We start from the raw sequence: 23437 nt of genomic DNA on the forward strand, positions 1-23437 counted from the left end.
TGCCAGAAGCTATATTGTGTTGGGCCTGTCAAATACTAAGGTGATCATAAAAAGAGTTTATTGCTTTTATTATTCAGGCAGTAAACAAAGGTGATCTTGAGAAAGATCTTTGATTGTCATCTTAATATTTAGCCTTTTAGAACTCACAGTTCTGGTGCTCCTCTGCAGCAATACAGTATTCTCAATGCTTTTTCCCTAGTGAACTCTCCTGCACATTTTTAATGGTTCAGAAGTCAGTGCCTCTTTCCCTTTCCTTCCAAAAGTTATGTCAGTTAAATGCTGTTGCAGTCTGAGTGGTGCTATGTCCTGTCTAATCTCATTCACTGCTGGGTCTGAAGGTTTGTCTGGTACCTTACACAGCTGCATTCTGCTCTTGTCTCAAGCCTTCAAGTTTTCCTTGCAGATAAATGTTAAGTTGCAGGTAAATACCAGTTATTCTGCTGAGCCTGTTTGGTTCAGTCAAATGCCTTCACTGCCTGTAGCTCAGGTAGTGCCCTTGCACTGCAGTGATGGTCCTGGAGCACAAGCAAAGCATGGGTGGAGATCTGTTGAAATAAAACACTTCCCTTTGTGCTGAAGGCTTCCTCCCTGGGCTGCTTTTTTTTAAGGGCCTACTTAGCAATTACTGTTAAAGAACAAAAGGTTGACATCCATATAATCAAAATTCTGCTTACAGAAAGTGATTGGGAATTCCCAGGAGGCAAAGTGAAGAATTGCCATTGCAGAGGAACCTTGGTGCGGGATATGTCTGAATTAACCCACTCGCTTCCCAAGAATCAATAACAAGCTGACTGGAGTGTCATAGATCTTCAGCACTTCATTGCTGCTGTAGCTGCTCCTGGCAGCTGCTGCTGGCAGAGAGTGGTGGGGGTGGAAACAAAGCTGTGTCTCTGCTACCTTTGTCTCGTTCAGTGCTGGGCACCAGGCCTAGTGCACGTGCAGAGTGACAAAAACAACAGTTCAAGTAGATGAATAATGCTAAAATTTCATCTTTAAATGCTGCTTGTTTTCTCAAAAAGGAAGGAGGGAGTCTTGGTTTGTTGGTGAGATTTTTTTTTGGTTTTTTGACTGAAAGCAATGCTGAACTCAGCCACTGGCATGATGATAACACTATTAAATATAATAGCCATAGGCATGGCAGAATTGATTTTATCATCACAGAAGGCCACTGTTCTTTTTTCCCCTGTCATTAGCAATTTGCTGAACACGTGGTCAGGAAAATGTTGGAAAATGGATTGTTTGAAGAGTGACCAAAGTGAACCTGTGAGTGTAAGGAATGCTAAGCTGCCATCTTCTGAGACAAACTTGCCTGCTGCTTCTGGCTGGAGTATCATCAATGTGAATTTACTTCTGTTTTGTCCATGTCTCTTTTCTATGTACATTCTTTAGTTAGAGATATGATAGATATCTTGTCTGTTTGCGAACTGCTTATAAGGACATTGGTCTATTTGTGAATGTGGGAACAAACTGGAAGGCTGTAAGGAACTGTTGAATAGTTCTGAGGACATGGTACTGGAGTCATGATTCTGGGTTCTTTATGCTAATGCCTGTAGCTGCTACTTTTGTTTTCCTACTATTTTGCTAATTGTGTTGGTCTCCTGCCAAGATGCAGTGGAGGCTTTTCAGTTCATGTGATTAGAAAATGGCTTTTTTTTTTCCCTGTATATGCCTTAGTGACAGTGCTTCAGGCTTCTGTGTGGAATTCTGCTCAGACTATAACGTCAAGTAAATGGAGCATGAAAAATGAGTGAAGCCAAGTGCTATGCACAGAACAAAACACACAAGGCCATTCAGAAAGGGACATGAATACTTGTTGAAGACTGTGGGTAAATTTGTCTTCAACTGCAGTAAGTGATGGACACATGCTTAGAGCTGTGCCAATAAGTTTGTTCTTCCAATAACCATAACTCCTTTGATTTTTATAGTGTTCATGTATAAATTTAAACCTATCCTTTAGTACTGTCCTGAATAAAGGCTGATATTGTGGTGATTAAGAGAATGGCTTGTTACAGAATCACACATTACTCAAGGTCCTCTGAAGCCAACCCCCACTGCTCACCTGGGTCAGAGCGAGTTACACTGAGCTTTTAGTGTCTCCAGGGGTGGACACTCCATAATTTCCCCAAAACCTGTCCCATTGTTTGCCCAGTCTCACAGAAGGTGATTCCTCATTGTATTCCATTTTTGTTCTACTTACTTCTCTGGTTGTATATCTAAATGTCCTAATGTCAGTCTTTTTAGACTTACTGAGCTTTTCTTAGGTCAGTTTGTGTTTAAGGTCCTCAACAGACTCTGGTTTTGTAGAACTTAACTGCTCCTTCATTTTACTGTCTGAAAACAGATACTCAAGAGCAGTAGCACAGCTAAGAAATTTTGAAAAGGTGAGAGATTGTTTTAGTGGGCTGATTTAAGTGCAGTACTTGATTCTGTGGAGCATATTGTGAAATAGATTTATTTGAACCATGGTGACCCCCCTCACACTGTTTTCCAGTTGGCGTCATGTCTATACAAGGAAACAAACATCAGCAAGGTTTTACCACTGTTTTTCTTCTACCTTTTTTTCACACAGACATCTCCCGAAAAATACTGGTCTGAGACCAGGCAGCAATGGCATTTTGACCTCAAGGGGCATATCCTGCAGCCTTGTGTATCCTCCTAATTGTTGCATTCTTTGTCCAAGCTAGAGAGATGTTCATGGGAGTTGTGTGAGATCTTAATAATTTTCTTGTGAATGGCTGTTACTGTAAATGATCTTTAAAGCCTTCAAGCAGAGGAAGAGGAGTGCTCATAAGCTGAATTTTGCTTCATTAAAGTACAGCTCTACTGCTTAAACCAAACCCTGTGCTCTCCCACCATCACTCCCACCTGCTTTGGTGTAATCCAGAGTTCAGGAGAGAGAGAGGCAACAGCTCAGGGGTCTGTGCAGTGCTCTGTTCCCCAGTATGGGAAGACAAGGATGTACTGTAGAGACTCCAGCAAAGGGCTACTGGGATGATAAAGATCTTGGAGCACCTGACACGTGGGGAGAACCTGAGAGTGCTGGGGCTGTTCAGCCTGGAGAAGCACCAGCCCAGGGGCATTTTACCAATGTGTATAAATTCCTGATGGGGTAGAGATGACTGATGTAAACTTGGTAGTATCCAGTGGAAGGCAGTGGGCACAAATGAAATATAGGAAATTCCTGTGTTTAAATAAACATTAAAAAAGAGTTGTTAAGGGGGTTTTGTGTTTTTCTATCAGAGTGTTCAAATGCTAGAATGGACCCCAACATCCGCCACTTGAGGTGTTCCAAATTCCCCAGAAGTTGTTCTTATACCAGGGAAAGTGTGTCTTTGCCATGCTGTGCTCCCTAGGATTAGGGATGTACAGTGAGACTGTAGAGGCGCTGGAGTTGCTGCTCTGTGTGATGACATTCACGATGTGCTGGTGCAGCAGCTCTGCAGGAGCTGTCAGTGCTCTCCCCTCCCTCAGATATTATGATAAAATATTTTACTTTTCAGGAAATAAACTTTGGGAGAACTTTTATTTGTTTACTTCAATAAAAGACAAAAATCTGGTAACTGTTGGGTCAATATTGTCTCTTCAAGGCTCATGGTTGTGCTAAAGACAGCGTGGCACATCAAAGGGACTGACTATTGCTGGTGGTGCCCCTTTTAATGCTACTTCACTGACCTTTACTGCAAGGAGTTGTTTACCCATGGTCCCTACAGACCCTTGTATGCTCCTCCATGAAGGTGGGTGCTAATGGCAACTCCCAGGATGCTCCTGCAGCTGTGGACGCTGTGCAGCTGGTGTGACTCCCCATCCTCAGGAGCTGAGACAGGCGAACAAGGAGTGCAGCAGCCCTAGCACGAAGGGCAGCAGTGTGTGATCCTGCAGAGCCGAGTGCTCACCCAGATAGTGCCCTTCTGGAAAAACCAGTGCTTGCATTTGGCATTCCTCTCATCCTTAAGGTGCAGTACCCGTGCGATCCAGATTAAGTCAGCAGAGGGCAGCCCTTTAACGCCAGGACTTTGCAGCCCTGGACTAAGGGCAAGTTTCCTGACGCACAGCTGGAGCATCTGCCCTTCACAGGCCTAAGAAGCCAACAAGTGGCTGCTGAGTGACAGTCAGTAGCGATGGATAACACTCATCAGTTGACAGAACAAGTGATACAGAGGGAAGAACACCTGTCTGGCTGTTCTTGCCAAACCCAGTCTTGCACGGTACTTATATTTGTTCTGTAGCACACCTGGATGTCCCCTGAGCACACCAGGAGTGTTGTCTGGCTGCATGTGCAGCTGAGGAGCCATGTGTGATGGAGCTACTCAAGCAGTGTCTTGGCCTTGCTGTCAAGAGAGGTAAGTGTGCAGTTGTCATTATAAGGCTACTTTTTGGGTGTTGTTTTTTTTTTTAACTTGAAAGTATTTTAAATAGAGCTGGGCTATTGTAATGTATCTCAAAAGAATTTTGAAGCTGGAAAACAGATGATGTAGTGGCATTTATAATCCTCTCCCTACCCAGCAAAAAGGCACCTCTGGATCTGGGTTACTGAGTCCCTGCTTCCCTGCAGGAATGCAGGACCCTCTCCAGTGCAGTGCAGCACTTGATTAATCTACCTGGTTAAGGTTGATCACACAGGTAAGTGTTTTTCTGGGACAGACCCATGTACAGGTGATTAAATGGCCCACAGAAAACCAGTGAAGGCAATGAAAAATGGGATTATTGGCTAATTAGATTAAGTGCCTTTTATCTTGGATGGCTTGTGAGAAATTAAACCCTAAACCTGCCACTAACCCTTCAGCACATTTGGGAGGTTTGCAGAGCTGGTTCTGGAGTCCCCTATATGTGGTTCCAGACCTTGTATCAGTGTCAGCTGCACTGATAGATTGATGCATCCTCTGTGCTATTGTGCTACTGGTAAGTGGGAAGGATTTCACTATCAGTCTAATACAGTATTCTCTGCAGATTTTCTTTTCTTGTAGTTGGTGCTGTCCAGCAGACCTGGGGAGGAGATGACAGGAGAGCTATTTCACCCAGACTGGCTGTACCTTCCAGTGCATCTCCTCACTGAGCACTACAGGCTGGTGCTGCCGCTCTCCCTTGGATCAGTCAGGCAGGTGTGGGATCAAAATGGCATTGAGGACCTCAAGTCTGTAGTCTTAACGAAGAGGTGGAAATGTTAGCATGGTTAAGTCTGTGAGTTCCCCATGGCAGGCTGAGTTCAAGAAAGTTTGTCTGAGGCAGCGTAACTCCTCAGCACCTCCAAAACATCCCTGTGTGCTCTTGGTTGCCTTTCCTATGCTTATAAACCCTTACTCCTCTTTCTTCCCTGTAAAAAAGGAGATGAATACTACAATCCTTTCAACCTTGGCTTGTCTGTCACAGCAGTGCTGCTACTGGTGTTGTCTTGCCTTAACACTCTATGTGCTTGAGACTCTTATTCTGATGTTTAATCTTCCCAAAAGGGAATCACAGCTTTCTGCAAGTTGTTTTCATGTGATGTATCCTTCTCCTTGCCTCTGTTTTCCTTTCGTTTTCATGCTTTGCTTCAAAAAACAGCCTCGCTGTTCACTGATCTTCCCTGGCTGCTGTGCTCAGTTGAGTTGGATGCTGATGGGCAGCTGATCAGACCCAGCTCCTCACTGGCACCAAACCAAGCTCGTAATCTTAGGTGGAACCCTTTGCTTCTTACTGGATAAAAAATGTGGTGGGTGCTTTAGGGAGGATTTTATTTCTTGTCAAGTGACCTGTCACAGCACTCTTCTCCTCAGGCCCTGAACAAACTCTCCAGTTCTCAGAGCGGTTCCTAAATGTCAAAGGCAGAAATGGCTCTGCCACAAATGTTGACTCCAGTCATTGGTCCTATGCTGGCATTTGCTCTCCTGCAATGCCCAGCCTGCACTGAGAAGCCACAAGCACTGGGGGTGTTCCTCAGCAGCCAGGATAGAGAGGGCTACCCCATTCTGTGACAAACATCGTTCTGTTACCTGTCCTCTTGTGCCCAGGTGACCGAGACCTAGTAATTTTATTTGCCAGTTCATCACAGTGCAGTCTCTGGAGTTGTGTACTGTGATGATTTGAAGTGGCTGGTAAAATCTCTCCAAGAAAGTTCATGGGTGTGGGGATAAGGAAGTGAACCTCAGTGCGCTGCTGCTGGAATTGTGCGTCACAAAGCTTTTCACTTCTTAACTTAGGTTTGGAAAAGCTCTCTGCAAATGCAAATTCTCCAGCTCATCAACTCTTTTTTTTTTTCTGTCCCTCATCTAATAGGTGTTTGATAATTAACAATAAACTTTCTGATTTGTTTTGCCTCTGGTGTAAAAAACCAGAGCAATGTTTCATACAAAATGGTGTCTGCTGCCCCTTCAGTGAACTCCTAAAAAGCAGAACAATAACTGGCTTGCATGCTTTAGAAGTCACAAATATCATTTTGAATGGTTTGGGTCATAATAGCTGTATTCATTACCCACTCCAGATTGGCTCTCATAATCAAAACGAAACAATTTCTCTATATGTTGCATGACTTACAGCATACTTATAATTCCAGTGAGATCCTTGTAGATAGTATTTAATCACCCATACGGCACAATGTGTGTAAATTCCTCAAGCGTATGACAATATGGTAACTCTATTCAATTGTCTCACTGTGAAGATACAACACAATAAAATAAGTAAAAAAAATAAAAGGCTTTAACATACAAAACAAAGGATCAGTGTCTCTGTATTGTAATTTCAAAATCACCATCCTTAAAAGGAGTGCACACTGACAAAGTAACAAGGAGTAGGAATTAACTTGAGTTATAAGAAACCTTTCCACGTCTTTACTTCTCGCTTTTGCAGCTGGGCCAGCAAAGGGGATCACTGCCTCTATAATCGAAGCACTTTCCTACAGCAAATCCTATCGGTAGGAGGTTTTCTGATTTAACCCCTGATGGCAACTCAGCCCCACACAGCTGCTCCATCCCTTTCCCTCAATAGGGGCATGGGAAGAACTGGAAGGCTAAATGTGTGAAAATCCATGCGTTCAGATGAAGGCAGTTCAAAAGGTAATGTAAAAGCCCCACACAAAGGCAAACAAGTATTTCATTCACCACTTTGCAGGGAGAGGCAGGTGTTCAGCCATCCCCCAAAAACAGGGCTCCAGCAGGGGTAATGGTGACTTCGGAAGACACTTCCTCCTTCTGCCCCAGCTTTATGGCAGGAACATGATGCCCTGTGGGCTGGGCTGTCCCTTGGGTGAGTTGGGGTCAGCTGTTCTGGTTGTGTCCCCTCCCATCTCCTTGTTGCACCCCCAGTCTCCTCACTGGCAGGGTGTGCTGGGCTGAGGAGAGGAGCAGAAAAGCCCTTGACTCTGTGTCAGCTGCTCAGCAGTAACGAAAACATCCTAACTATTAACACTGCTTCCAGCACAATTCAAAAACACAGCCCTATACCAACTACCCTGGAGAAAATTAACGCTACCTCAGCCAAAACCAGCAGAGATGCTCAGTAAAAGATCTTGCCCTGGATCCAGCCTAGCCTTACAGAACACCTGGTGGAGCAGGGACACTTTTGGGCAGAGCCACAGGGAGACCACCAGCCCAAACGGAGCGGGGCAGCGTCGTTCTCAGTGCCCAGCCACTTCAGCCGGAGCTGCTCTGCTGCCCTGGGGTAAGCCCCGGCACCTGCGCCCTGGCCGGGCTGCTCCGGCCCCGGGGAGCATCCCCTGCAATGAGGGGGACACACGGTGTGCCCGTGTGCCGCGGCGGCCACCCCGGAGGCACCTGCGGCGGGGACAAAGCGGTCCCGGGCGGGGCGGGGCGAGCAGGGACACTCCCGGGTCCGCCCCGCAGCTCCGCCCGCCCTTGCCCGGCCGCGCCCGCCCGCGGCAGCGAGCGAGGGCAGCAGGGAGGCACCAGCCCCGGGCTCGGCTCGGCTCGGCTTAGCGCGGCTCGGCTCGGCTCGGCTCGGCCCGGACCATGTAGCCATGTCGGAAGTGAGGAAGTTCACCAAGCGGCTCAGCAAGCCGGGCACGGCCGCCGAGCTGCGGCAGAGCGTGTCCGAGGCGGTGCGCAGCTCCTTCGTGCTGGTGAGTGCGGGCGCTCCGGGCGGGGCCGCGGTCCCGCTCGGCGCTGGGCGGGGAGGTGCCCGGGGAAGGGGCAGAGCTGGGCTGGGGATGCGCCAGCGCGGGAAGAGGAAGAGGAAGGGGCTGGGCAGGGGCTGGAGAAGGGGCAGTGCAGGGTCGACGCTGGGCAGAGGGGGGGGGGGGATGTTCAGGGCGCGGCGGGGCAGGGTTTGGGAAGCGCTGGGCAAGGGATGGGGAGGGCGCGGCTGGGCAAGGCAGGAGATGAGGAAGGGATCCCTCTTTGGGGTTCTCTCAGTGTGTGGTTGTGCCTTGCCATCCCACCTGCCGTCACCGCGCCCCTCTGAGCACCGCTCAGAGCTGAGAGGATCGCAGGGAAGCGGCACTTTATCCAGCTGGCGTTAGTGGCTGGATAGGGAGCAAAAATTAACGGGAATCTGTCAGTGCAGGGCACTGAGCGAACAGGTAACAGAGCCCACCTTGCACAGGGTGCAGACAACGTGAAACTGGCACATAGGTAGGGCAGGACTGAGGGCACGGCCTGGCAAGGTGAGAGAGAAGTACAAGCACTGGCATAAGCCGGGAGCCTGCAATATCCCGGGAATCGCGCTCAAATGTCTGGGATGAAAGTCGCGTGCGGTATCAGTGGGTTTCATCCCCGCATGTGGGATGCTGCAGCAGGTTGTCTTTGTTGTGCTCACAGCTGTGCAAACGCTGGTGCTGCGCCCTGGGAGGATGCCGGGGTCAGCTCACAACTTCCCAGGCTTTGTTGGATATATTGCACTGGTGTTCATTGAATTACTCTAGCGTGTAATCAACTTTGACCTTGACTCTGATGGAAGGAAGGTTAGTCAATGGGCTATGTAGAAAGTACAGTACAAGTTCAGAGAATAATTCCTATTAGTTCTCTACTATTGGACTAAATAGCATGTGCTGTTCAACAAATTGAGGGGTTTGAACAATTCCTTTTAAAACAGAGTTTTCTTGTAAATTTACTGATTTCTAAAGCTGAAAAAAAGTCATGGTTATAATCCACTGTGACTTTCTAGTGCTAGTTTTTTTTTTCTAGTGTGCAGTTGTCAGGGATCCTTATGGGCTGACGTGCTATTTACTTTCCCTCTTTCATAAGCAATACAGAGGGACAAATGTTTTGTATAAGCTGATGGAACCTCTCATTAAAAATGAAATTGCGTGTATAGGACCAGAAGAGCTTTGGTATCCTACAAGCAAATGGTTATTTGGTGCCTGTGCCAGGAAGGTCAGGGAGGGAAGGAGTGGGTGGGACTGTCATAAAGGAAAGGAATGGGTGGGACTGCAGATGAAGACAAATAAAACCTTGACAGCAACCCAAAGGAGCCGTCAGAGTCCAGCATCCATCAGCAGCCGCTCTCTTTCTGATCCTCTCTAGGGTTTCATTGTCCACACTGTCCCTGCCAACTTCTCTCTCTTTCTGGCAGGCAAAACCCCAGAGCTGCTGTGCTGCCTGGTGTGTTGGCAGCCAAGTGCCAGAGGAGGGTGAGGGCAGGTGTCTCTGATCCTTAGGTCTTGGCAGACTTTCCTGCTTTTGACAATTTAACAGCAACGGGCCCAGCATCAGGAATGTGCCAGCAGACTGTGGGCCCAGGTGTGCCTCACCTTGGGGCAGTGCTGACTCACCCATGGATATGTGGGGAGCAGGGGCTGGTGCTTGGTAACTGGATGGAGGAGGCTGGCAGCATGTGGTGCTGAGTATCTCTGAAACAGACTGGAGTTGCGCTAGAGACTTTGCCTGGCAGGATCCCATCCCCTTCCTGCAGCCTGGACACAGCAGGTCAATAAAAAGTCAATAAAAGCATGTGAATAGTTTAATACTCCTGAGGCCCTGGGGACACCCTGCCTGCCCCTTGGTGATCCTGTCGGGCGCCTTGGCTGTCTGCTTGCCTTGGGGCAACTGTAGCTCAAAGCCAGGGGATCTGTGGAGGTGAGCATGGATGAGATGGGGTGGGTGGGGTGGGGAGCAGAGCTAGTGCTGTAGGTACCAGAGCACACACCTTCATCTGCAGGACAACTGGGCACTATAGGGCTCTTTCAGTGTGTTGATTGAGCTCAACATTTTGGGCATTCAGGGCAGTCCTTGAGACAAGGAACAGTCTGGTGTAAGAAGCCATTTGTAGTCAGTGAATGAAATACTCATAAATGAAAATGTCTCAGTGAGGAAAGCCTTTAACGTCGCGGAAGTGGTCAGCCTGTACAGAGCCACAGTTTGTGCATCTAAAGGAGACACATCTCCAGCCAGGAGCACCTTGCTCCTGCAGGGCCAGCCTGAGCCAGTGTGGTGTGTGGTACAAAGTATTTCCAAAAGTGCTGCCCTGCAGGTGCAGTGAAGCCCATGTCATCTCATTTCTGTTCCTGGTTTTTCATTTATGCCTGTCTAGTGCAAGGAGAATATTTATGCTTCTCTTTCATTTGCAGAGCTGGAGTGAAGTTGGTGGCAGTTTGGTTGTTGACTTTGGCAGAGCTTTGCTCCTTTATGCTTGTGAAAGGGAAGGGTTGGATTTGGTGGTGGTCAGACATCAGCAGGAGGGGAGGTTGTCCCTTTCCAGGGTGTCCTGGAGTATCCATCTCCACCCACTGCCCTTTGGACCAGCTGCTAGGATGCAGTCAGAGCTGTTCTTGCCATGGTCTAAATGGTTGTAACCGGGAGCCGTAGCAGTGAAAGCAAGTGCAGGCTGTGATGGGGAGCTCAGAGGCACTTCGAGCCCTGTGGGAAGGATGGGGAAGGATAAAGTGCTGTTCACTTGGGGCTCTTATTCTCTCTTACTCTGCTACTGTGCTCAGCATCCCGGCTGTTTTTCTGGCCTTGCATCACGTTCACAGACGTGAGGTGTATGGGAGGTCTTGGCGTGGAAAAAGAATTCAGCGGGAATCCCTTGAAAGCAGGCAGAGCCCTGCAGAGCGCGGCGGGAGTGCCTGGGGTGCCGCGGGCAGCCGGGGTGTCTGGGAACCCGGGTTGTCTCTGTGCGCTTTTCTTCACAGAGCTGCAGGGCAGATTGTATCAATTTCAGCTTTGAATGCTCCCTGATGTGTGCTACTGATTACATCTGGGGATGGAGTTTTGGCAGACTAATTGACAAACAAGGTCACTGTTTAAACAAACAAATTTAGTGAAAGCATTTGTTGGCAGGTGGGATAAATGATGTGCTAAAAGATAAAGGAAAATTTTAGGATTAGGTTAAAGAAAGGAACAGTCAAAGGCCAAGTGTGATATCTTAAACCATTTTTAACCAAGAGATTACCTGCAACTTAAACCTTAGGGCTCCAACACTAAAATACTGTGTTAGAAGTGCAAACAGAGCTAAAATGCTGATGATACCTGAGAGAGGCACCTAGAGCTCAAGAGCAGCCAGGACCTTTGGCAGCGGAGGATATGGGTGATTCTGGCTCAGATCTTCAGTGCAATCTCCCTCCTCCCATGCTCTCCACACTCAGAATGTTGCTGAGTAATAATGGGAAAGTTGAGCAGCAAGGCAGGAGAACCCTGCACCAAGGTGCTGGCCAGTGTGGGACCTGGGCAGTCACAGAGCTCGCTTGCCAGTGGGATGCACATGTGAGCTCTGGTGTGTGATCCTCGTTCCGATGGAGGCGCCTGTGCACCTCTCCTTCACTCCATGAAATGCAGTGGGGCATCGCAGAGCTGAGCAAGTTCAAGAGTAGACAGGTGGGAATGAGATCTCAGGTCCTGTGGCACTGATACGAGTGCAAAGGCTCTTCTTTCTGCCTCAGGATCCAAATCAGCTGCACGTGGTCACTTGTTTCTGTGTGTATGTAAGGCCAAAGCTGAGACAGAGTCTCCCTGTGCCTCCCCTCTCTCTTTGGGAGCGGTGTTTGGCAGCAGCTGGGCCCCCGCAAGGAGAGGGCTGTGCGTCAAGCCACTTGCAAGTTTTCCAGTGGTGTCGTTCTCTGTGTCGTGACAGAGAAACAAAATGTGTGGGAGACACGAGATCAGAGCAGCAAGCACTTGACAAAACCCAGATGACACATTTTCCCACAGTGCTGCCAAACTTAGTCATCTGGTGGCAATTTTAAGTCTCGCACAATTACTCTGATTTTCTTGACATAATTTCTATACAGATTAACTGAAGATGCATTTACTGCTTTGCCATAGAGATTTACAAAGGGTGCAGAGCCAGAGCATCTTATCTGAGAAGGAGCAGCTGCAAAGGATTTGCCCACACTGAGCATCAGGCAGCCCAGTGGAGCATCTCCAGGCACCCCAGGGCACAGCTTGGTGTCACACAGGTGCACTCACAGCTCTTGGCCACACCTCTGCCAGCACAGGAACTCCCAGCAATAGGAGTGTGGGAGAACCTCTGATTGCAAACAACTGCATCGATCTTTGCCATCCAGAGATAGTCAGAGTGAGTGTCTGCTCTCTGTGTTGTGTGGTGCTGTGGGATGTGCTCCCTGAAACCTCACCGTGAGATAGTGGGCAGTGCGCCAGGAGGAGATGAGTTTTGTTTGATCCTGGCTGGGCTGGGCTCATTTGGGTGGCTCAGTTTCTGTCAGTTACAAAAAGGAGATAAAAAGCTCCTTAATGGTGATATGTGAGAAGGTTTTGACTAGAGGCAAAAAGGCATTTTGTTCTTTCTGTGGTTTGCGTTTTTTCAGCTTAAAATATATTATTAGTGTCTCAGTTTATGCTCGTGCAGAATAAATCAGCTTTCTGCATACAGTCCTCTTTTAATAAGCTAAATTCACTTTGATCAATGTGAAGCCTGTTTGTATGCAGCGTTTGTAGTGATCTTGGTGCTCCAGAGACACAGAATATATGCATGTTCCCCCCAGGGGCTGTCGACATGCTGTGTTTGCACAATTTACATAGAAAAGGAGACATATATGAGGCACTGGAGGGAATTCTGCCACTGTGTAAGTGGCCAGGAGTTGTGCTGTTGGTTCAGCCAGGGCAGGATTTGCCTACTGTGGCCAGGTGCCTCCAGAGCTGGCCCCCACAGCTCACCGGGGTGGCTTCTTCGGCAGTTTGCAGAGAGAACGTTGCTCACAGCAGCTTATTCAAGAAAGCACTTAAATGTAGTCTTGAAATTAATCACATGCTTTCCTGAATTGGGGCTCCTGTGCTGTCAGGGGCTGGATTTAGCCCAGTGCTGGCTGAGTGCCATGGCACAGCCCTGGGCAACACGTGCCAGGGAAGTGGCCAGGTTTTGCTCCTGCCCCAGCGCACACACACCAGTTATGGTGTGGATGAAGGGCATGGGTTGATGGAGAAGAACAAGGCTCCAAGCAACCTCTGCAGCTATTTGGGGCCAAATCTTTGGCATATCTCGTACTAATAGCCAGTCCAGAAGGGATGGAGCAGTACCTTCCTCCCCTGTGACCGCCTGTGTGCTGAGGAATGGCTGCCATAGCATAAGCTGCAATCAGTGTGTCCATTTCTTGAGGGTTTTGGAGGCAATAACAAGCTTTTGATGGGCACTAAATCTTATCCTTCCCATGGCATTATTTAAATGTCTGTGTCCTCTCAGCCATTATAGGAAAGCACTAGGAAGAGAACAAAGCATCCAGCTCTTAGGTGTATGTGCCTCTTATCACATTTTGTTAGCTGGGGTTTTAGCGCTTGCTGAGCAAGGCTGAGAGTGGTTTGTTCCTTGCCAAGGACAGTATCATAAACATGCAGGTGTCCCTGCATTGACAGCATCTGCCCCGACCCACCACTGTCAATGCAGGGAAATGCCTGGAACAGATGGTTGGTGGTGGTGCCTGCAGCTAATGCCAGCAATGCAGCTGGGGATTTGGTGCACTAAGAATCCAGTGAAGGGGTGGCTCTTGGGCTTTGTTTCAGCCTCTTCTGGTATCTGGAAATATTTGCAGATATCTCCCCCATGACCACATGCATTTGAACCAGAACTAACTGCTGTAGTGTATAGTGTAGTGTCCTTTCCTACATGCAGCTGGGTAGCTCTTTCATCATTTCACTTAGCCCTTTGCATGCTGATGTATTATCTCTAATGATGCAAAATTGCACAAAGCTTTTGACATTTCTGTGGCCTGAGAATGCAAGTCACGGTCACACACAGCAGCTGAACAGCAGCCAGGCATGGGGCACACGTGTGCCTCAGCATCCCTGGTTAATTGGCCTCCTCACTCCTGCTTTGTCCAAAGAAGAAAAGAGTAGTTTCATACACCTTTGTGACCATTGCTATCATCTTAAAAATGCTGGAATATGTTTCCCTGCCACCAACTCTTTCCATCTCTTTCATACCCTTAAAAAGTACAAATCAAAGCCCTCCCTTAGCTGGCTTCTCTTTTCTTCAACACAGCCCTGACTTATCTTTACAGTTTTTCCCTGCCTCCTGCTGCTTCTCTAATGGGGTCAGGGCTGCTTGTTCCTGACCCCTTTCTCACCCCTCTCTCCTTTCTTGCTGAAATGCAGTTTCTTCTCTCCCCTATTAATATCTCCTGTCACAGGGCTGTTCCTGGGGAGAGGTTGCATCTGGAAGGAGGCCCTGCCTCTTTTGGTCCACAGTGGTTCCCTCTCCCTCATCCTGCTTCTGGCTTCGTGCTGGGTGACATCCCCTGTGCAGCCTGGCCCCTCTGTCCCCAGAGTGAGGACACTGCATGGGTGCAGCCAGAAAAATCTCCCCTGTGCAGTATTAGGACCTGGTGATGTCAGAGTGCTGCACAGTGCTCTGTAACAGCCATACATGTAACTGTTTTGGCAGTGGTCCGGAGCCTGGGATGTGGGCTGGACAGCAGCGTCTGTGTATGGAGCAGGACACATCTCCCAGAGGTCTGGAGGAAGCCACAGCTCAGGATGGCAGCTGACTTTGTGTCTGCCAGGGCTCTGTCAGCCTGCCAAGCCCATGGCTCTGTGGCTCAGCCCTTGGGAAGCTGGGGTTAGCTGGACTGGGGACTCAAGGGGTGCTCTCTGCCAGCCAGAAAGGGATGGAGGGACACAGGAACATGAGAGGCTTGGCAGAAGCTGGATTTCTGATAGGGGCAGGTAGAAAAGATATGTCTGGGAGAAGAGAAGGGAGTCTCTATCTCTTGCAAGGAGATGGTGGCACTGGCTGGGGTGGGCTGAGTGCCCATAAAGCTGGTGTTCAGGGAAGCAAACCCTGCTGCCAACAGAAAACCACTTTCCATGGCAGGCTGGGGCTCCGGGAAGATTGCACTGGACTCAGGTTTTCCTCACAGTTCTGCCTTTCCCTCCGTGCCTGGGGAATCCTAAGCACTCCCTTGTCCTGTTGCACGATCCAGGAGCTTGTATGGATAACTTCATGTGGGTAAACTTTGAGGTGCTTCTGTTGGCAGCAGCATTTTGTCTGTGGTGGGTTGAAGCCTTGCAGAGCCTGTCCCTTGCAGAACCCATCCACAGCCCCTCGTGCATTTGCTGGGAAGAACAGAGTTTATCTTTGCAGCTGCTGCAGCTGTTTGCACCTGTATCTAATGCCTGCAGCCTGAAAATGGAGCATAAAAGATGAGACTGAGAGAAACAACTTCCTGCGCTGCTTCAACCACCGCTGACTTCTCTGGGTTTGACTGCACTGATGGGGTGTTTGCTGTGTTGTAGAGGCAACCCAAAACTATCTTGTGACTTCCTGCTTGGTTTTTCCCCAGTGTTGCTCTCTGGGCTTGGACAAGTCTCCTCACCCTGTCCCAGCTCGGTGAGGAGTGTTCTGCCTCCTCGCCTTCGGGCAGCAGCTGCGCCGTTGGTTTGGCCCCTGTGCAAGTGGTTTCTTGAGTGAAAAACAAGCGTTTAAGACAGACAGGAAAGGGAGGGGTTCTGCTTATGTGCCATTAATTGCTTTAAGATGTTCTGAACTTGGCTATCCTGGAACTGGATGCTAAATATAAAACTGATACTACATAAATAAATGATGAAATACAAGTGACATCTGAAAAGCACTTTGGGATATTCCAGTTAAGAACTTAAATAAATAACATGTATTATTGTCATTGTAATTACTATTTTCCTTTTTTAGCATGCCTGTGCTTACAGAATGTTTTGAGGAGTCCTATCTGGCAGAACTTCAGCTATCCCATAGAAACCAGTACCCTTTTGCCAAATTCTATCAACGCTATTATTTTTGGAGGAGAAAATCAAAGCTGTGACGTGTTTTCACATCTCATGCTCTGTGGCAGATGCTCAGCTGGATGCAGGTGCAGTTTGGCTGACGTAGAGCTACCCTGATCCCTCCCTCTGCTCCTTGAGGAGAAGATCTGGATCTCAGCCAGGCTATACCTGTACAGGCAGGGACTTACGGTACTTCAGGTGCCATGCCTGGGGACTGGAGACACTGTAGGATTCTATTCTAAGCTGGCAGTGGTGTCTGTCACAAAGAAGCACTCAGAGATTCTGAGGAAGGTCAGGCATGGGGACAAGGGCACTGAAAGCCATCTCAGATGCTTGTCCTAAAGCACTGTCCGGTGCAGGAAGAGTGCTGGATGACCTGAAGTATGTGCTCGTGCCAGAGATGGGCCTTGGCTCCAGCTGCCACTTGCCTCCAATGGTACTTTTCCTGTTGACTCAGCACTTGTTCAAGGCATCATTTTTCGGAGGTGATGTGTAAAGATGAAGTGCAGGTGGGCTGGAGGGGCAGCACTGCCTTCTAGGCTGAGCCACTCAGTTGGACTGTGAACTCTCACTGCTTCATTGCAATGCAGCTGCTTTCTGACCTCTGTTTCCTTTGCTTAAGTGATTATGCAAGAATCTCAAGCTTTCAGGAAAAAAAGTGTTCTTGGCCCTTGTGGCTGCAGAACTCTGCTTCAAAATGGGATCTGCTAAAAGCTGTGAAGTGTGGAGTCTACTTCTGAGTAAGTGGAAGGGAAATGAAATGTCATATGTTGATGATCCTGACTTCCTGTAATTTCTAAGGGCTAAATTTGTTTTATCTGCCAGGCCTAATAATGACAGGTTTGCCTGTCCACACTGACATCAATGTTTTGACTGTTCATTCAAGCCTTCTCCAAGCTGATGCCTCACACCGGTGCTGCCCCACTCTTGGAGACAGTGCTGGTAACTGCAGGCGCTTTGTCACTGGAGAACTGGGTATTACATTGAAAGAGGAGACATCCAGGTCAACAGAAGCCAGCCTGCCCTTTGCAGTGCTAAAATAAGGTTCTGCTGCCACCCAGGACTACTGATGCAGGAGGGGAGAGATGTGGGTTGGTTTGCACAGAACTTGAGCGAGGTGGAGGGAAACACAGGAGAGGCTTTTGCTCCATGCTTTCACATGGAAAAAGTGAGCCATTTCCACTGCAAGTGTTTTCTTGCAGGACTGTGCACCCACCCTCCCCTTCCCTGCCACATGGCTTTTTATTTCTCTGGAAGCTCCTGTCAGTCACAGCCTATCTCTGTGTAATGCAGAGCAGGGGAAGAGTGGGGTACAGCAGCCTTGTGCTGCTGACACTGTTTAGAGCTGGAGCAGGGCACAGACTGGTGCATAACTCCTATATGGACATGGGAGTGAGTGGACTCTCACCCAGACCCATGTCTCATGAGACCCTTGGAAACTGTGCACTTGCAGCTGTGTCTCCTTGCTGTCCAGCTGCTGGGGTTCCTCTGCCACATGTACTCATTTCTGAGTGTAAAAGAGACAAAGTGAGCCCCGAAGTTTGCTGTGGGGGTAGTGGGGCTCAGGGAAGGGGGAAAGTCTGCTTGCCTGGACTACAGCTGAGGGAAGCATTTGTTTCCAGGGTAGGATGAGTACTGCAAAGGGAAAAGCAGGTGCTGAGGTACCCTGCTGAAGACATCACCTAACAACTGCTGGGGAGCCCCCACTGCCTGAAGGAGAATCTGTTTGCTGGTGGGAGGGGAGAGCCCTCGGAGGGCTGACATGCTGCTGATGCTCCTGCCTGTTGACTCAGCCTGTCCAAGCCTGTCCTGCTCTCCTCTTACTGCTTTAGGCCACAAAGCATCCACATGCGTCCATGTGCTGTGCGTCCTTGCAGTGGCATGTCAGAGCTGTCAGGAGCAGTGCTGTTTTCAAAGGCTGCTCATGTGCTGTCCATGTTGTGCAGACCATTGCTCTGAGCTGTGTTGGCACTTGCTCACTCCCTGTCGGCCTCTTCTCCTCACCTCTTCCCTTTCTGATTGCCCATGGGGATTCCTCTCCTGTCTGCAGCACACACCTTCTCCACCATTCTCTCTTGGTCTCCCTGACTCCATCTCCTGCTTCTGCCAGCTACACAGCCTTTGTGCAAATCTTGCTTCCCATCGCATGACCTTTGTGTAGCTCCATCCCCAGGTGAGCAAAACCCACATTCCCTGTCCCACCCAGCCCTGCACCACCTTGGACCAGCTCCTGACACCCTTCTTTCTCCCTGTTTCCTCTGCTCCTCCTCCTTCTGGTGAGGTTTTCCTCCCTTGCCAGGATGCCCTGTGTGTTTGTATGCCCACTTTACAGCCTGTCCCTCTCCTCTGTCCCACGTGCAGACATTTCCCCTGTGTCTCTCAGCATTTTGGTGTCTTCAGTACAGCCAGGATTCCTGTCTGGACATTCCTCTTGTCTTTTTAAACTTCCTTCTCTCTCACCAGTGTAAAAATAGTTTTGGCCTGCTCATACCCAGATTTATCAACCATTTTTCATCCTTGTGGTTTTACTGCAGCCCATCTCCACGCATCTGCTGTATCCAGCCGAGTGCTGGGTTTGCAGCAGGCTTGTGGACACAAGCTCCCCATCACCTGCTGAGAGCTGTCTCATTGCCTCCCTGCTGATTTCTTCCCAAAATGTGGCTTTGCTGAGAAGCCCACAAACCTCTTGGCAGCAGCAAGGCTGCGTCGCGTTGCGACTGCTGCCATATGTGCTGACTCACACTGTCTCCCAGCTTGCCCTTCCTCCCCTGATGTCTCTTTTCATCTCTTCCCTTTCTCCTGTGCTTTTGAGTGCAAAGTTTTTGGGCCACAGACTTTATTTTGGCTTTGCACAGATAGTTCCAGATGCTGGATGGCCAGACCTAGTTTTGGCACTTTTCATTGTTCTTTCCTATGCCCAGGACCCTGGAATGATGAATTATGTGTGAATCTCAGCTTTTGTAAATGAAGCTCCATAACCTTCCTGCAAGCTTGACTGGGAGTGTGTAAATGGGATCAGATGGCAGTGCAGGAACTGGAGGTGGAAAAACTGAACAGTCCCAAATGTCATACTTTAAAAAAAAAAAAAAGAAAGCTCCTAAAGACCACACAATTTGAGTTTGCCCTGACCTGATCTTTGAATCCCTGGCCGTGGAAAAGCTTTTCTATGCATAGAAATTGCTCAATTCCATATGCCCATACAGATTTTTCCAAGTGAATTTGCTCAGTTCTTAGGCAGCATTTAAATTCTTCCACATACTGTCAGGCTTCAGGAGTAAATAAGAAAATAGGGAGTTCTCTCTGCTGTTTTTGAGGTATTCTCACATCTCTGGATTGTGCATTGCAGTGGGAGTGGTTCCTCTGCCCAGGACTGTTTCCTTTCTCAGTATTGATGTGACTGTAACTGGTGTGTCCAAAGGGTAGTTGTTTGCTTTCATTCCCCCCACTTTAGCTTTTAACTCCCCAGATTGACTTTTCTCTTGTTTTCTTTGTATTTCACCTACTTGACCCTTTGGAATTTGTTTTAAAAGTTGGGTTTTGCTTATCTTTGCATGTAAGTTCACTACAGGGTTGCAACAGGTGAGACAGCAAATAGGCTGTGGAATGGCCACTAAATTTTTGGGAACAGTTGTGCACTCTGAGACAATACATGTATATGTATTTATGTGTACGTTTATATGTATATGTGGTCTGTGCTATTTCCTCTTCTCAGCTGCTCTAAAGTACCAGCACTTAATACTCATCTCACTCGTGTCTCTGTAGCTGCTTTGGCCTTTGGATGCACACACTGGGTAGGGCTTCACTTCTGAGGCTGTCAGAAAACACCACGTGCTGCCAACCCCCATGTTTTTCATTGGGAGGCAGGAGGAAGCGTTGCAGGGCTCTGTGTGTGTGTGTGGCTGTTGGTGCCATGAGAAGTGAAAGTCAAGCCTGGTGCTCTTGGGCTGGGCTTGGCTTCCGCCGTGCAACAGATAACGTGTGCTGGCAGCTGCTGCAGGGCTCGTGTCATTGCAAAGGGACCATCAATCCAGTTACAGTGGAGCCAAACCAGCTGGGTTTGCCATTCTCCTCTCTGCATATTGCTTAAAGCAATGAGAGTCAGACTGAAAGGACTGAAAATACAAAAGCTTTCTCATAGTTTTCTTTTGGCTGCTGTTTTAAAAACACAGTTTTTCTTTCACTCTCTGAACATTTGCATCACTCAGGTTATACCTGTTGTAATTCTGGGAGAAAACATTAGTCATATAACAAAAGAAGCGGTGTGTTTGTATGGTATTCAGATGCAGAACACTAGAAGACAGGTGGCTACTATTTTTCAGGCACTAAAAGTTTAAAATAGGAATGTTCTTTCCTATGCTTCCCCATATGAACATCCACAGCTGTCATTGTGAGCCTTTGTTTATAAAGCAAATATAAGGAATTTTATAGGCTTTGGAAATGGATATAGAAAGCTGACAATTCAGTCTGACTTCTTAAGTTCCCCCTTCTTTGTTAATGGGTAATTCCCTTTGCTAAACTTTCCCTTTTCTCTCTCTCCCTCTCTCCTGGTTTCCATCCGGGGATTTTTGGGATTGGGCTGTCAGAGGGCAGCAGAACAAGCAGGACACTGAGGACAAGGACATTACTTGGGATTTCCCTTGTGCTGGGCTTTGTGCTCATGCTTGGTCAGAGGCAGAGCCTTGTGTTGGTGTTTGTGGGCATGTTTCTGTTGAAGTAATTTCATTGAATTTCCTGTTAAAATGCCAGCCAAGTTGCTTGTGGTGGGGAGTCAGTACTCCAATAGACAGGCTGTTGTTTTGCCTGTGCTGTTGTCCAAGTGGAGCCTTGTGACCCAGCACGGATGGGGGCTCCAGCACGGCAGATGATCCTCTGCCATGTGTTCCATGTGGTCCCGTGTTGGTGTATTGGGCTCAAACCAGTGGTTTTTTTAAAGAAAGACTTATGTGGGAGGGTGCTGCATCCTGTTATCCTTCTTTAAAATCACATTTATGTTTTTCCATGTGAGGTATTTCCCATGGGTCTTGGTTTTTATCCCAGTGCAGTGGGCTGTGGAGCTTTTTAGCTGCTGCTGGGTGTGCTCAGGTGCTGCATCCACGGGAAGGGCAGCTCAGCCCAACCTGCCAGTGCTGCTGTTGCACAGGAGGTCAGAGAAGCCTGAGGAGCATCATATGGTGCATCTGTCTGCCTGCCCTGGGTAATTATCTGCTCTGTGTGTGTGAGAGAGAGCACAGGATGCCTTTGACAGCACTGCATGTTTTCTCCTGCAGAAATGGATTGATTTTGTTGCTGGACTGGCAGCATTTCTTTGTACTTCAGTATTGGCTTTCCCTGTGGAGGAATTTGTGGTTTCTAAGACTCTAATTACTTTAGTGTAATAGTTTTTCCTCTGCTTTCAAAATGGCTTTGGTGTGTGCCATCTGCTGTTGTGGCAGCAGGGGCTGAGCCTGGGGTGGCAGGAGGTGTGTGCTTCAACCAAGCTCTTCAGGAAAACTAAGACTTTAAAACCTCTTTTTCAGCATCTAAATATTTATCTCCAGCCTTGCTGGGCCAAAGGGCAAAAAATATTTGAGATGGTTCTCTCCTTACTCCACAGGTCTGTTTGCAGGGACATCAGCATTCCTGGCCCCACTGGGCAAGGCTGCACAGTTCAGGATGGATGGAGGAGTTGTTTCCTTGATGGCAGGCAGGACACAGACCACATCCATCTGTGAGCAGCTGCTTTGCTAACAAACTGCTTGACCTGCATCTTTTGGCTTCACTTTAGAGATGTTCCTGTGGTTCCTGTTGTGGCCTGGGACAGTCTGGGTGGTGTGCTGGGTGTGTAACATGGAGCTGCAGGTGATGGAGAGCTGTTGTGTGCTGAGACAGGGAATCAGCACACCTTGGGGAAGGAGAGCTCTAGGGACTGTGTTTCTAACAGCTTCAAAGGAGAAATGCCTGTCTGTGGGTGCACATCCCTCCTGGAGCTGCCTGGATCACCAGCTGTGTGTCACAGGGTCCAGCACTGGTTTGTGGGATACAGGTCACAGCACCAGCCTGCATGACACATTTTTTTCCAAAGGTTGTCCTGGAAGGGTTGTAGTGAGTTTTAAGGATTGTTTTCATATCTATGGTGGACAGTGTTGTATAAGTTTTGAAACTTCTCATGTGAGGATGTGAGATCCTTTTTGGTCCTTACCCTTTAATTGTCATTGAATCCCATGAGGATGACGGCCAGGACTTTGTCTTGCTGGTGTCAAAGCTAGAAAAGAAATGTTATCAAAGCCCCAACTTTTAAAAAGAACATCTTTAGAAACACAGTCCTAGTTCCAGGACCATGTTGCAAAATAAAAAAGGGCTAAAATACTGTGTGATCAGAAGACCTGAGTTCAGTGTACCCAAAGCCACAGCACAGTGGGAAGCTCTTAGAGAAAATCTTATTTACTGCTATAGCTTCTGCAGGATGAGTTGAGAGGGAAGTTGGTGTGAGTGCTCAGGCACTGCTTTAACCTACTGATGCTGCTGAGTTTTGCCAGGATTTCTGCAATGATCAGCAGCAAGAGAGGTAAATTGGAGAGGTCAGCAGAGCCATACACCTGACTTGTGGGGTCCTGCCTGGTCTTGTGGGGAAGACAAGCTCTGGGGACTCTTGGCCCCAGACTTTCAAATAGATGTCCTGTTATTTCACATTAATTGGCAAATCTTGGCAAACTTTCACAAGTGCATTGTGCTATCCTGAAATATCTGAAATGTCCTGTTTCAGATGATTAACCAAATTCAATTAAGCATTTAATAAGCATGAGACTGAGAGTAAATGAGTTCCTTTTCTGTCTACCTGTTGAGTTTTTCAGACTCCTATTTTTCAGGTGGGCTCTTTCTTTCTCTTTCAATTCTGATGCAGCTCTGGTCTTGGATACAGGAGCAAGAAGTCTTCTGTGTCCAGTGTGGCTGGCAGCATTTGCCACCTCATTCCCAAACCCCCCATGGCTGAGAGAGTGGGCAGCAGTCCCTGGATACTCTGGCACCGAGCATGGGCTCTCTGCTGACTGACCTTTCTCACTGGTAATCTGAGGTTCTCTTAAGGACTGTGCAAGCAGCAAAGCAAAATTTTCAGAGAGCAATGAAGAGGGAACTGTTTCAGATATATAAAATAATCCATTTCTGCAGCATGAAAAGAGAGATTTTAAATGCGAAACTGGCTGAGGCAGGAGGTATAATTTCCCCAGCTAAGAGCAGAAGCTTCTTTATGGAAGGTGGGTGTCATTCTCTTTCCCAGATAACAGATGATAGGACAAGAAATGGCCTTAAGTTGTGACAGGGGAGGTTTAGATTCGATATAAAGA

At 48.2% G+C, this 23437-nt stretch overlaps 1 protein-coding gene across 3 annotated transcripts in view; it reads left to right on the top strand.

Annotated features, from left to right (window-relative positions):
* The first annotated feature begins 7847 nt into the window (after positions 1 to 7847).
* The window catches only part of DOCK11 (dedicator of cytokinesis 11), a 78559-nt gene continuing 62969 nt past the window's right edge, over positions 7848 to 23437 (top strand). For all 3 annotated transcript variants that reach the window (XM_071569707.1, XM_071569710.1, XM_071569708.1), the window contains exon 1: positions 7848 to 8050. In XM_071569707.1, coding sequence (XP_071425808.1) covers positions 7949 to 8050 — 102 coding nt within the window. In that variant the 5' untranslated portion in view covers positions 7848 to 7948. The remainder of the gene's footprint in view (positions 8051 to 23437) is intronic.

The sequence above is a fragment of the Pithys albifrons genome, chromosome 14 (assembly GCF_047495875.1).
Source record: "Pithys albifrons albifrons isolate INPA30051 chromosome 14, PitAlb_v1, whole genome shotgun sequence".
In the NCBI taxonomy this organism is placed as follows: Eukaryota; Metazoa; Chordata; class Aves; order Passeriformes; family Thamnophilidae; genus Pithys; species Pithys albifrons.